Genomic DNA, 14947 nt, shown 5'->3' with positions numbered 1-14947 from the left:
TTCCACCCACATTGTATTTCTGAGATTCTCAGTAAAGCTCTCCAGGAACCCACTGACCATGGAAAAATAAGAGGAATAATGCCCTCTGGATTGTGTTTTCCCCTCCAAACTTTAACATTATATTTTAACTGAACACCAACTCTGTGGGTTTCTACATTTTATCTGCAAGTGGTTGCTATCTAGACAGACAGATTGCTGGACAGACAGAAAAGCTGGAATCAATATGGGTAAAGTGGATGGAGATTAGTGGATGTTTTCATGATATAGGAGGATGAAATAGGTATTTGGAGTCAAATAGATGAATATTTGAATCCCTGTTCAACTTCTAGCTGAGGGGTCTTGGATGAAGTTACTTAATGTCCATAAGTTTTGTTCATTCAAATGTATTAAGGGTATAACATTACTCAAATGTAAAATGTCTTGCTCTGAGGTAATCCCAATGCAATCAGGAATTAAAATGCTTTTTAAAGTGTAAAACAGTGCATAATTGAATTATCATCTTTACTCTCCTTGATATCTCTTCTATTCTCCACTTGCCATGTGGTACAGTATTATGGATACTGCAGTGGGGTGGGCCATCTTACCCAATTTAAAATTTATCACTTATCTGTGCTCTCTAACCAATATTTTACAGAGGCTCAAATTTGCATGTAACAAAGGAATATTGCTGTAAAATACCAGAAAGAATGACTCCATCCTATAAGGAAGCCCCCAAAGTTGCAACTAGACCTTTCACACCACCACTGCCAAAAAGGCCCCACAAGATATAATCCTGCTTCTCCTGTCCCACTGGACAAGTTTGAGTCTCATCTCAGACTTCTATTTCCCTCTGAAAAATTTTCTTGGCATGCAGAAAATTTTTGTCATTTATGCGATAGCTCCTTTTCTAGGGTGGTACCCAACACTGTTTGATGCTTCCTCTGGAACAGTTTCCTCATTTCTAAAACAAAAACTTGTAGGTTCTACAAAGGCTAGACAAATGCATACTATACTCACTCACCCCCTAAATGTTTTCTGTTTCAATCACAGAGACAGAAGTCACAGAGATCATCAAAAATCACCAAATTCAGTCTTTCAGGGTTCTAACAAGTACTTTAATGGATAGGGTTTGCTGTCTAAAACTTGAAGAGGTGACTCAACATTCCTTTCAGTACCACTGTTCAGGAACCTGGAGGACTGCCTTTCTTGAGGAGCTTCTGGCTCCAGAGGTTGTACGTGCTCACAGCAGCAACAACCCAGTCACCACTTCTCCAAAGTAGTTCACTGCCAAGGAGAATCAAAATTCAATTTGGATTCCCAGTCCTCAGACTACCTTCAATTTCCCATCAAGCCTAAATTCTTAGCCTTTAGTTTAAATGTGGGTTATCTTAAGAGCTCACTTGGCCTCAGTTCAAAGTGAACTTTCCTGAGTCCTTGAAAGAAGTAGAAACCCAATCAATGAGTTTTTCTCTTAGTATCCACTTTGTGAGAAGGATACATTTCTAGAAATTTCAAGACCTTCCAAGTGTCAGAAGGCAATATAATGTAGCTGTTGAAATTTGTGATGTAAGATACTGATACCCTTAGCCCCAGGTGCCCAAGTAGAGCAAAGAAACTAAAGAAAAAGTAAAATCCTATTATTTCCATGTAAAATAAATAAAGAAAGAAATATCCAGATAAGCTTAATTCCCACCCCCCACCACCCATGCCCCTTTGACACTGGGGTTAGTGATTAGTCCATGGCCTGCTGGGAGTGCATTACAGATGTGCTTCCTGAGGATATCTCCAGGCTCCAGATGTTACTGCTTGAAAGACAGAAGCTTGAAGCTGTCATCCAGGATGGACCTCCTATTGCGTCGTAGCTTTCTCTGTCGATGTTGGTACCAAACCATACCACCAAGAGCCAGAGCAACAAGCAGGAGGGTGACACCAATGGCAACCAAAACAGAGGCCAGTATCTCAACATTCTTTATGGGGATCTGCATGCCCAGCATCTTCACATTGCCTTCTTCAATGTCTCTGGGGGTCACTGCTGAAATGGAGAAAGAAAAAAATGGGCATCCTGAGATGGAGAGTACTCTAAAAGGTAACTTTCTATAGTCATCACCTGACAAAACAAGTCAATCCAAATAGGACAGGAGACCTGTCCTTATCCTTCACAAAACCAGCTGATGAAAACGGATTTAGAGGTTAAAGTAAAGAATCAAGGAAACATGATGTTACAGCTATAAGGGTCCTTGAGAATCACTGAGGCCCCAGGCCACCCATGGAAAGAGCTAAGACTCAGATTGGGAAGGCCCTTGATACATTTTCTCAAATATCTAAAGGACTGTGATATAAAAAAGGATGAATTTTACTTGTTCTGTATGGTTTCAGAGGGTAGAATTGGAAGCAATAAGGGAAACTTCAGAAAAAAGTTTGACTCAATCATCCAGCTTATCAATAGCAATTTTGACCATTAAACTATGACAAGAACCTACTACTAGGCTGTCCAGTCTTACCTCTTTGGGTCATATTAACACTGATGTCACATAGACCTTTCCAAGTGAAATATCTGATTGTTAGTTCTTGGCATACAAATTTTTGATGATTCCCAATTAGCCTACAGAGAAAAGCTCAGACTTTTAAATCAGACATTCCAACTCTCACTATCAGGCTCTAATCTATCCTTCTAGTCCTATCTACTACTTTTCAGCCATAGTAACTCATTCTTTCCTCCTCATAAACAGTGATCCCCTTTCAGGCTTCTAAGACTTCGCTTATGCTAATCCTTTTGTCTGAACACACTTTACTCCTTCTTATCTTTCTAGCCCTACCTTAAATGTTACATGTCTCTGCAATGTTTTCTTTGACTTCATTAGAAAATTAATTGTTCTTTCCTTTATGTTTTCCAAGCACCTGTACCTTGTACTCCCATAATTTACTTATTGTGTGACCTTGGACCAAGTGACCCAATCCCTCACTTCCCATCTAAACTTCAGTTCCCTCTTTTATAAAATTAGAATAATAACCATACCTAATACAAAGGCATATTGTAAAATTTAAGTGAATCAATACTTATAAAATATCTAGTATAGCACCTAGCAGACAGGAAGTGCCCAATAAATGTTAACTGTTATTATTGTTTGCCCTTTTTGTACAGCACACAGCATCCAGCATTGCAACTATTATTTCTCTGCCTCATTCCATTTTTAGACGCTGAAAAATAGCGACTATGTCTTACTTGTTTTGATATCCCTGGTACCTGACACTTCTTTGATGATTGTATAACTGGATGAATTAATGTTATAACACAACTGAGAGAAGACAGAATATAATGAGTTCAAATAGAAGCTCAAAACTTCCTGGTTCTGAGTTTACATTCTACCACATACTCCTTTTGTGACACTGAACAAATCACTTTCAATTTCTCAGCTTGTCAAGTAGAAAATTATTGGGTTTTATTAGAACAACAGTTTCAAAGGCTTTTTTCCCATTGTGAAAACTTTTTAACAAATGATAGCTTATAAGTAATATATATGTACACAAAATATGTATGTATATATACAAATATACACACAAAGTATGTATGAATGCAAATATATACGTAAAATATTTAAATATATATAAAATAATTGAGTTGCTCAGATTGAAAGAGATATGGCCTGAAGGCCCACCCACACAATCACACCTTACCTCTTCCCAACCCCTCCAGGGCATATCCTGGTCCCCTGGTTAACAGTCCATGTGATACTTAGGCAGATCATTAAGACTTCTCCAAAACAGCTGTAAAACCTCAGACTAAACTACTAATTATCTCTAATGTTCTTTTTAGCTCTCATAACTTTCTGGATCTTTCCTAGTCCAGAGACAAATGAGGTGGAGAATAACACACTATTTGGACCCGGGCTGTGCAGAAAAATAATCTCTATAGTATTCAATGTCAGAAATGGCTGGTTCCAAAGGTTTAAGTCCTTGGTATTCCATAGATGAAAGGGAAAGAGGCAAGAATAAAAATAGCTGTTGAAGAACATGTGGTGTTTCATCTAGTTTCACACTGTCCCTAGGGGGAATTCATATTTGTGCTACAACTTTTCCATGTCCAACCCAGCAGGACCTAGATTTTACATGTGTGTGTGTGTGTGTGTATATATATATATATATATATATATTCAACAGCTTTAGGAGTACAAGTACAAGTGGTTTTTGGTTACATGGATGAATCGTATAGTGGTAAAGTCTGAGATTTTAGGGCACCCATTACCCAAGTAGTGTACATTGTACCTAATAGGTAGTTTTTTATTCCTCACTGCTCTTCTACTCTCCTTGCTTCTGACTCCAATGTCCATTATGCCATTCTGTATACCTTTGCATACTCATAGCTTAACTCCCATTTATAAGTGAGAACATGCAGTATTTGGTTTTTGACTAGCATCTAGAATTTTCTTCTCCTCTCACATGTTAGATGAAAAGCTAAAACAGCAGCCTTTAAATGGGGAGGAGGCTGTTTTCCCCAACTCAGGAGGTCTGGGGTGGAAGCCAGAGAGAATTAACCTGCTGAGGGAAGTTAAACCTTCATTCTTTGGCTTCTGAAGTCTTGCGGACATCTCAGGATACTTTCTGCTGATGTATTCTAACTTTCAGTCACATAAGTCCCATTCCCTAAATGTACCTCAACCAACCCTACACACAGACACACTACGTATAACTACCCAGTCTGTGCATCATTTTACGTACCTTTTTCAGCCTCTTTGGTGATGGTGGTGATAGTGCTTAAGTGCTCTGGTTGGGGGGAAAAAAGACAAGAGGTTAGCCTTGTTGTTCTTCCTACCAATTCATAGACCCCCTATGAAAGGTCAGCATTGGTTGCAGAATTTCTCTGTGATAAAGTAAGCAAAATAAAGGTAGAATTTACTACTTTATAGTCAAAGTCAATATTAGCATGTTGATTTGATTTTGAACAGTGACATGAAATATGGGCAAGATAACAGGCTTGGAGTCCAAAATGTAAATCACCCTTCTGCTATTATTTATATATTTCTTGGCACTTCCTCTATCCCCATTATTGCTCTTTTTCCCACCATTTGCCACACTTCCTTCAGGAAATCCCTGCTCCTTGTCAAACATACTTCCCTACACATTCAACATCTTCTCAGAACACTTCTTCCTCTCCTTGATTTAATAAAGCTGAGTTCTTCTCTGAGGACCATACTTCATTTACATCCCCTCAATGCTTCTTTGAGATAATTGTTTCTCCTTTTTTTGTAAAGATATATCTCTTCTGAGGCTCATATTATTTGGCTAGAACTACAATCATTTCTTATTATTGTTAGCTAGCAGTTCTCTTCATTTATGGAAGTCTTTAGTAGCTGGCTCAGTCTTCCTCTCCCTCAATTCCAGCCATGGGTGCTGACCTATCAAATACTCAAGCCTCACAGTTTCTGGACCTTTTAACTCCAATAACTTTGATGTCTACTCCAATTCTACCAACCACTCAAATGGTCACGTTAACCTTGTTGTTAAGAATTGTTACATCTCAGAAATCTAAAATCTAACAACAACCTCCCATCCTTTCAGTGCTCTAATATACTGTATTTCAAAAACTTGTTATCCTCCCCTGCCATGAGACCTCTAGCTTTCAAACCCTTCAATTTTTCCCCTCAACCTAATAGCTTCATCCTGTCTTTTCTTCCATTCCTGACCAAGTGAGACTCCAAGGTCTATCACTTCAACTCCTAATCTACCAAGAGTGTTGCAATAATCTACTCAAACTCCAGTAACTGTAATTTCCCTGTATTTTGTCTGGTATGCTGAATGCTGCCAGAGAAAATCACACAATTGTAAAGATTAATATTCTTCGTGTCCAATTTCAGCTAAATCATCAATGCTGCCTGGCGATAATTTATTTCCCATTCACCAGAGTGGCTATTTCAAACTTTTGTCCACTTTTCTCAAACCCTGTACCCTATCACCTGCCCTTCATTCTCAGCAGATGACTCTATTTGCTCCATCAGAGAGAAGAGAAAGACCATAGGCTGAAATTCTCTGTCAGTCTGTCAACCCCCCTGGCCAAACCTACACATTGATCCTTATATTTTCTGTCTTCTTTCTTCTTACAGTAGAAAGATTACTTTCCTCCACTCTTGCACTAATCTTTCATGTTAGCTCTGATTCTCATTCCCTGCTGCCTTATCAGAAACCTTGTTTCAAGAATTAGTCTTTTCCCTCTATCTTTTCAATTCTTCCTTCCTGTTGACCTGTGAACGCATATGGAGTTGAAACAACATGAAATTAGGCCATAGTGGGTTTAAAAAAAACCAAAAAGGCAAATAGAAAATATTTATGGGCTGGCTCATTGTCACAGAGAGACATGAGCTATACTTCCTCATGGAAGTACCCTGGCAATATGTATTGAAATGGTCTCATATATTGGATGGCTCATATTTGGGATAACCCATTACTACATATAGAGAAAACCTGTTGTCTTGGATCTATATCTCCCTGATGATGTATCAATTGATCACTTGACTTTTGTTCTATGTACTTACAACAAAACAAAGAAGTTTCTGTAAATCTGGGTGCTAGGGAATAGCTCCTGAGTAGTTAAGTGGAAGCTGCATTCTAGGAGTATTAGTTGACGGAGAATAAATCTTTTAAATGATATAGGAAGTCATAATGTACAATCATTCATCTCCCTCCCTGAGGGTAAACAGAAGATTTGTATTCTCTACCCTCATTTGCTAAGTTTATTTGAATATTCAAAGACATTTTCCCACTCACTATTCCTGTTGATAGAGTGCCAGTGACTGACAATCCCAGAATACCATTTTTGTTTAAATAATGTCTATATATTCTTTCAAAGCATAGGAAAAAAAAAACAGCCTTGATTTCTGTGGACCCCAAAAGGCTCTATAGGGCTTCTTGGAAGGCAAATAGTGTTGGCAGCTGGACTCGGGTCAAGAACCTTAAGAAGTAAGATATTTGACCCTTTAATTACCCAAAGACACAAAAGCCAACACAGCCTACCCATCTACATTTTTTGGTGAAGAACAAAGAGTGACTGGTAAAGAAATTGCCCCAGCTGCTCCCTCTTCATATAAAATATAAAGAAAAAGTTTTTTCCACCCTTGGTAGTAACTCTGAGATAAGCTGTAATTGAAGGTCAATATCTCTTTCTAGCCTTAGATGAAGACATTCAAAAACCAAAAAGAACTGTCTTGCTAGATGTGGGGGCTCATTCCTGTAATCCCAGTGACTTGGGAGGCTGATGTGGAAGTATGGTTTGAGCCCAGAAATTTGAAACCAGCCTAGGCAAAACCCTGTGCCTAAAGATAAAAGCTAGGCCAGGTGCAGTGGCTTATGCCTGCAATCCCAGCACTTTGGGAGACCAAGGCAGGAGGATTGCTGCTGCAGAAGGAGGCCAAGAGTTTGGAACCAGCCTGCGTTACATAGGTAGACCCTCTTCTCTACAAAAAGTATAAAAATTAGCCTTGTGTGGTGGCACATTCCTGCAGTCCCAGCTACTTGGGAGGCTGATGTGGGAGGATCGCTTGAGCCTAAGAGTCTGAAGCTCCAATGAGCCATGATTGCACCACTGTACTCCAGCCTGGGTGACAGATCAATACTCTGACTCTAAGAAAAAAAAAAAAAAAAAAAGAAAGAAAAAAAAAAAAAAGAAAAGAGAAGAAAAGGAAAGAATTGCCTTTCACAACCCCACAAAACAAATTAATTTAATGGGTGACTGTTAGACTTATTTTTATTCCCTTTTTAGAAAAACTAATTAGCAATATTCCTTGAAATAATCAGTTACTCTAATACAGTCAAGTAATACATTTATATATAAGTTAAATTTATTTGAAAAGAAGCAGACCTGCACTAGACTTCAATGCATAGAGCCAAACCAGTTTCAGGTTGGGTCAACCCATGCGAGTTCAACAGGTTTTGAAGTAATTAGGAGAGGGACAGGTGTCAGGGGATTAGAAATATCAGTTGGGGCAATGGAGGGGCAGGTGGAATGGAGGATTAGAAATATTGGTTGGGGCAATATCTAGAGGGAGTCTATGCTCTGTCTTAAGTCATGCTTATTCTGGGATCAGAAGGAGACAATCAAGAGGCTTTTTGGTATTATCTGGTTCCTATAGGCTGAAGTGTTAAAAGATGATCTTTTTGGGGAAGTTAGGACTTACCTGTTCGAGAAAAAACAGTGAAGAGGGTCTCCATGCCAGCATGGACATGGTCAGTCACATGGCAGTGCAACAACCATGTCCCAGGGTTGCTGGCTACCATCTCTACCACCTCAAAAGTCCCTGGGAACAGATCCACCACATCTGCCCGGTAGTTCTCACCATTCTGCAAGAGAGATTGGGAATGAGGAAGAGGAAGTGAAGGATATAAAGATCATCTTAGAGCTTTCAGGAACTAAAAATTTGTGATGTCCACATTAGGGAGCTGAGACTCCAAGATTCCTAGACCAGTGAATGGCTTTAAAAGTCTACTTTATCGAAACCATCCTGGCTAACGCAGTGAAATCTCGTCTCTACTAAAAAATACAAAAAAAAAATTAGCCTGGCGTGGTGGCAGACGCCTGCAGTCCCAGCTACTCAGGAGGCAGAAACAGTAGAATGGTGTGAACCTGCGAGATGGAGCTTGCAGTAAGCTGAGATCACGCCACTGCATTCCAGCCTGGACGACAGAGTGAGACTCCATCTCAAAAAAAAAAAAAAAAAAAAAAAGTCCACTTTATTCGTATCTCCAATGAACCCACCCACAGAAACTAAATCAACAGAGGTGACTTTCTCCTCTTAAAGTGTCCCAAAGTAAGATAATTTCTAGGTTACTTTAGAGAGTTCAAAACAAGTATCTTTATAATTTTCAGCAGGCTAAAATATGAGGAATTTGGTGTAAGCTTTGACCCCTATGAATGAGGCATATATTTCCTTTAGAAATTGATTCAAATAGGCCGGGCGTGGTGGCTCAAGCCTGTAATCCCAGCACTTTGGGAGGCCGAGACGGGCGGATCACGATGTCAGGAGATCGAGGCCATCCTGCCCAACACGGTGAAACCCCGTCTCTACCAAAAAATACAAAAAAAAAAATTAGCCAGGCGAGGTGGCAGGCGCCTGTAGTCCCAGCCACTCGGGAGGCTGAGGCGGAGCTTACAGTGAGCCGAGATCCGGCCACTGCACTCCAGCCTGGGCGACAGAGCGAGACTCCATCTCAAAAAAAAAAAGAAAGAAAAAAGAAAAGAAATTGATTGAAATAAAGTTATCTTTGCCATTGTCTTTTTCAGCACTTCTAAATCTCGAAGTCTATATCAGTGCCCCCAACTCTTCCTCCTTTACCTAAGACTAAACTGTTCTCAAAGTCTACATATTGTTCCATGTGCCCTCTAAGTTGAAGCTCTTCTTTTAATAGATTAAGGACTTTCAGCAATTCTGAGACGCCACTCTGAAATTCCTTGTTCTTAAAAATCACTGCTCATTGAGTCTCAAGTCCTTGACATTGATTCCTTGACATTGAGTCCTTGACATTGAGTCTTGATATTGATTCTTTCAGTCTCCTTACCGATAAATGGACCATTTTTTCTCTTCCACATCAGAAGAGAAAGCTAGGGCCTAGCAGGAAGTTATTGACCCTGGGATATACAGCCAGACTAAAATTTCCAGCTCAGTGCTCCATGTACTAGACCTCTGCTCTTTTAACTAATTGTTACCTTGTTCCACGCTATTACCCTTTCTCTCAATTGCTGCTAAACCACTGTTCTAATCATCCTTGAGGGACTCAGCCCCCTTTCCAGCTCACCCGATAGAGGAAGCTCTCTGCATGAAAGTGGATGGTATGCAGGTCCACATCTTGGCCCATGCCCAGCATGTACCAGGCCACTCGTTCTCCTTGGTACATGGTAAGACCCCTAAGGTTGGCATAGAGTTTCCCATTGATTGCTGTCAAAAAAAGAAGAAGAAGAAGAAGAAGAAGAAGAAGAAGAAGAAGAAGAAGAAGAAGAAGAAGAAGAAGAAGAAGAAGCAGCTTCTTACATCTCTCCTTTTGACTTCCCATTGCCACTGACCTGGTCCGAATCTTTTTTCTCGAAGATAGCAATGGGCTCCTAATTTGTCTCATCTTTATTCCATCTGTCCCTTTTCAAGGTATCTTCTTACATTGATATTATCAAAATTATCTCTCTAAATAACTGAATGTGATGACATAATTCTGCTGCTTCAAATATTTTAATAACTCTCTCCTGCTCCAAAGAGCAAGTCCATGGATCCTTACTTCACCCAACAAGATCCTTCAAAATATAACTTCAAACCACCTTCCCAGACTTAACTCCCACTACCCAACACACTTATTCTAATTAGGGTGATTTCTTCACCATCCCTCAAATGGTCTATGCATGTTCTTTTTGTCCTTGTGTTTCTAAGATTTCCTACTAGAAATCCTGCCTTCTTTTATAAAATTTTTAAAGCCTAGTCAAGTCTTCACCCCCCTAGAAAGACTTTCCTGATCTCCTAGTTCCTCTCCATACCTCTCATTCCCTGCATGCCCTTCCACCTGTGAACTCCTCCAGTACTGTCTCATGACTCATTGGAACTCATAAGAAATTGTCTTCTACATTTACCTGTCTTTTCATGTGTGAAAGCTTACATCTCTAATTAGACTATAGGTTCCTAATATGCAGAAAAGGATGTATGTATACACTGCATTACTATGGCTTCCTTGTGTTTTTTCAGAACACCCAGTAGACAGCTGAGTCAACATTAAATGTTAAAAAAAAAGACCTGCCACATTCATGGAATTAATAACATTAATGCATAGAATAGTGATATTAATGCCTGGGATTAATAATGATATTAATGTATGGGTCTCTTCCCAGGCCACATCTTATGCTCCAAGGACATCAAAGTACTTATTGTTATAAAAATTCACACTTCCAGGACTTTTCCCTGGACAATTTTCCCCCACTTCTCATGTTCTTACAGAGGGAAGATAATTTCCACTTTATTCCTCAAGAGAGGAAGCAATCATTTATAATCCGTCTCTGTGTCTACCAAATTGTGGATTTCAGAGAGGAAACTAAACATGATCAACTCATCCTCTTATTGATCTTTCCTCTCACTCATCAGTCGGGCCACAGAAATGGGCAATAGCTGATTCATTATTTCACTGTGGGTATGATTCTCCCTCTGCCAAAGAGGAGAGTATTGCTGTCCATCTATGTCAATGACAAGGTGGAAATGTCTATGTGTTGCCAGAGAAGTGTGAGTAAGCCTATTTAGTTGTAGAACTGAAATCAGTTTTTCCATTAGCCTTCTTAGTAATAAGGTTCACATTTGATCTTAAGCATCTGTCTTTCTCAGTTGGTTCAGGAACCTGAAAAGGAAGAGAGGGATATTATTTATTTACCCCTCAGATGCAAATATTTCCAGTGCTAGCACTCCAAAACTGCACAACAAATACCTGCTAGATGGAAAGGTAGGTATATTTATACCTGAACAGTGTGGATAGACACATAAACAAACACAAGAAAGTAAGCATTAGCCAAACCCCTGCATTAACAGGATGTAACTGTGCCCTCTTTCCTTTTTTGTCCTGGGTCATTTCTTTGATTTGACAGGTGTTAAAATGTCTGCCCTGTGAAGTGTGTTAATCATCTGTTGTAATGTGAATCATTCATCACTCCATCAGGGAGAAATAGCTAAAATCTGTGGGATAATAATATACTACTTTTTAGTTCCATTAGAATCACTATCAAAGGTACACATCCTCAGATCAAAGAAATCTTGGGCTAGAAGGAATAGTGAGAAATCACTTCATTCTACTGCACTTATGCTCTCCCCTCTTTCTCTTGTTTTTGAAAAGCTACACAGATCTCTCGAGCAAAGGAAGGCTTTGATGCACAATTTCTCTCCAAAATCCATTCAAGTACCGGAAAGTTCTTCCCTGTATCTGACATAAATCCAGTATGCTTCTCACTGAGGCTGTCTTCTTCAATTCTTCCATCTATAAATGGAAACTCTTTTAAAAAGCGACTAAAATACAAGCTTTCACCTGGCTGTATTGGAATCCACTGAGATAACTGGTCCCAAATTTAGAGCAGTAAATAAATAAGATGATATTGGGAGACTAAACTCAGAGTTTTAAAATAGAGAGGCACTAAGCAGTCAGCTTGACAAGTACATTGAAGGTCATACATGTCCATTTTGCCTTCTCTAATATGTTAAAATTTGCTGGTATCACCATGGCAACTTTACACAGTCAACTTCCTGCTTTCTGGGCACCCAATCTAACCTGGACCACATATCTGCCTTTGTATATGTAAATGTACGATAGTAGGAAATGCTTCTTCTGACTCATTCTCATTTCACCTTACCATGTTCGTGTCCTTTCTGGGATTATGTTCTCTTAGATAGTAATAGGCCTATTAGATATCCCCATGTAACCAGTAGGGACTGCTTTGGAAAAAGAGTAGGTTTTTTACTACTGACCATGCATTTTATTACTCTCCAAGAAAGTTTCATCCTGTAGATTAATACTGCCTGGATCCTGGGACCCATGGGTTGCCACATTTTCCTCCAAATACCAAGACTGATTTTCATCAAAAATCAAAAACAACAACGCAAATTCCCGATCCATGTCACTCCGTCCTCCGTGGGGCTCCAGGATGCCCTTTCGGCAGATAGTCAAGGGCCCCACCAGGCCACTATACATGTCCTGAGGAAGGGAGGAAGTGGGAGAGACAGAAAGAGATGGAGTTGTTCCTGGGTAGCAGTACTCTGCAGGGAGCCAGTTTCTCATACAAGCCCACTGTGCCTCTCAGCATTTCCTCATGATATCTTACATTTATAAGTACCCCACTATGTTATTTGAATTCATTCTAACAATTATCTTGGGACTTAGTTAAGATGCACTATCTGACCTATGCTTTATCTAGGCTAAAGTATTTATTGACCTCTTAGCCTACCCAGCATCCTTACAACCTAGTGTCTTTTTTGTGCTGTTTCCTCTGCCTGCAATGCCCTCCCCATCATCATATCGCTTATCTGATGGCATAATGTGACTCAGCTTTTAAGGACAAGAGTACATGCACCTCCCATTGTGATGCCTTCTCCAGGTTCTCTCTTGCTTGACTAGACAATACTCTTTGAAGGTGGAAATGTATCTTAAATTTATATTATCCAAAACACCAAGTAAAATGCCTAAAATGTGGTAGGCACTCAATAAATGATTGTTAATGGCTGGCTGTAGATGGATGGCTAGATCGATAAATCCATTTTCCAGATGAGGAAACAGAGGCAGAATGATTTATTTAAGGTCATTCTAAAAGCATGCTATAACCAAATTTGGGACTAGAGCCTCAATCTCTGTACAACCAACCCCAGGTTTCTTTTGTGTTTTCTGTTTGCTTGTGTGTTTTTTTTTTTTTTTTTTTTTTTTTTTTCTCGCTCTGTCAGCAAAGCGACTACAACTTTATATCACAAACCTACTATATAAGTATTTATAGTGTTTTTTTTTTTTTTTTTTTTTTTTTGTAATGAGAGCATGTTACCATATAGGATCCAAAATGAAAAGATAAGAAAGAAAATCTTCGTGACAAGTATCTGGTGCTGCCCATTCCCTTCCTCCCTCCTCCTGTCTATTAAAATAAGTCCAGCTTTTGAGGAATGTTCCCCAAATTCTAGACTGTAGTACCTCAGGAGCAAGCTTCTTACTACACCTGGTTAATAGCTTCTTTGTGCCGGGAGTTTGACCCACTTCCAGGTAGCCAATCTTGTATTTACCTTGATGGGATCCACTGCAGAATAATAGATCCAGGAAACACAAGCAGAGTCATTGGGCCCAGGGCCAGATCTCTCTGGGATGTTCCACTGATAAGTGAGCACCTCACCTAGGAAGTGTAACAAGGAACCTCCAGTTGCACTGGGTCAGAAATTTCTCTCAATTCCCAGGTCTCCCCAAGAGGCAGTGGTGGGTGAATCCCATCCTCTTTAAGATCTTCATCCTTTCTCCATCATTTTATTTTTGTGACCTTGAGCTTCTCCCTCCTGGGACACCCTCAACCTTTCTTTTCTGCTTTCCCTTTCCTCAAAGGCCCAGGTCCAATACTCTGGTAAGGCAGCCTTGCTACTTTTTTTTCCTGCCTTTAATATCCTCTTTATCTTTGCGAGGAAGGCAGGGGACGGGGGGAGGCAGGGTGAGGTTCTCTGCTTTGGTTTATTTTTTCCAGCTGCTGTCTCCTAAATGCAGTTGTTTGCACAAAGTTCTGTCTCAGTTCTCTTCTCTCTTTCCATACTCTCTCCTTGGAACCTTTAGTCACCTTTCTGATGTCAACTATGATCTGTGCATCGATGACTCTTAAATACTTAGTTCCAGCCAGACTCACCTTGTTACTCAGCTCCAACTCCAAATATTCTATTAGATACTGAATATATTTTAAAGATTGTCCTGACAGCACCAGGAAAATAGATTGTATGAACTCACCTCCCTCCTTTGAAAAACCACCCTCTTTCCCAATCTGTGCTCCCAGTGTCTATCTAGAAATAACACTATCACTCTTGTACTTACTCAGACTCAAAACTTTAATCTTCTTTACTTCTTCACTTTCGTAATTCAACATCTAACCAAATGGCAGGTCTCATTGATTCTACCTCTACATTATATTTTAGAACCATCCTCTTCTCCTTTCAATTATCATTACTCTTGCCCTAGTTTAGACCCTTGTTTTCTTAACTGATCCATTACAAAGCCTCCTAACATGTTTCTCTGCCTCCAGCCTTGCCCTCTCCAATTCATCTTCCAAATAATGTTACATTAATCTTTTCTAACAACTTTATTGAGATATAATTTGCATACAATACAATTCAACCATTTAAAATGTTCAATTCAATGTTTTTTAGTATATTACCAGAAGTTTGTAACCACCACGATTCATTTTGCATTTCATTACCACCAAAAGAACTCCTGTACTGCCCTCACCCTCTCATCCACCCAC

At 39.6% G+C, this 14947-nt stretch overlaps 1 protein-coding gene across 4 annotated transcripts in view; it reads right to left on the bottom strand.

Annotated features, from left to right (window-relative positions):
• Positions 1-1072: 1072 nt before the first annotated feature.
• Positions 1073-14947, bottom strand: part of HEPH (hephaestin) — a 94360-nt gene continuing 80485 nt past the window's right edge. For 3 of the 4 annotated variants that reach the window (XM_011966290.1, XM_011966292.1, XM_011966294.1), the window contains 6 exons: positions 13737-13843; positions 12444-12669; positions 9760-9899; positions 8145-8307; positions 4696-4740; positions 1073-2011 (listed from right to left, as the gene is read on the bottom strand). In XM_011966290.1, the coding sequence (XP_011821680.1) occupies positions 1779-2011; positions 4696-4740; positions 8145-8307; positions 9760-9899; positions 12444-12669; positions 13737-13843 (914 nt within the window). In that variant the 3' untranslated portion in view covers positions 1073-1778. The remainder of the gene's footprint in view (positions 2012-4695; positions 4741-8144; positions 8308-9759; positions 9900-12443; positions 12670-13736; positions 13844-14947) is intronic. The other variant, XM_011966291.1, reaches the window with a different exon arrangement.

This window comes from Mandrillus leucophaeus, unplaced genomic scaffold, assembly GCF_000951045.1.
Source record: "Mandrillus leucophaeus isolate KB7577 unplaced genomic scaffold, Mleu.le_1.0 Scaffold753, whole genome shotgun sequence".
NCBI classification, from domain to species: domain Eukaryota; kingdom Metazoa; phylum Chordata; class Mammalia; order Primates; family Cercopithecidae; genus Mandrillus; species Mandrillus leucophaeus.
The sequence above is the reverse complement of the archived record's forward strand: the minus strand, read 5'-3'. Positions and strand labels throughout refer to the sequence as shown.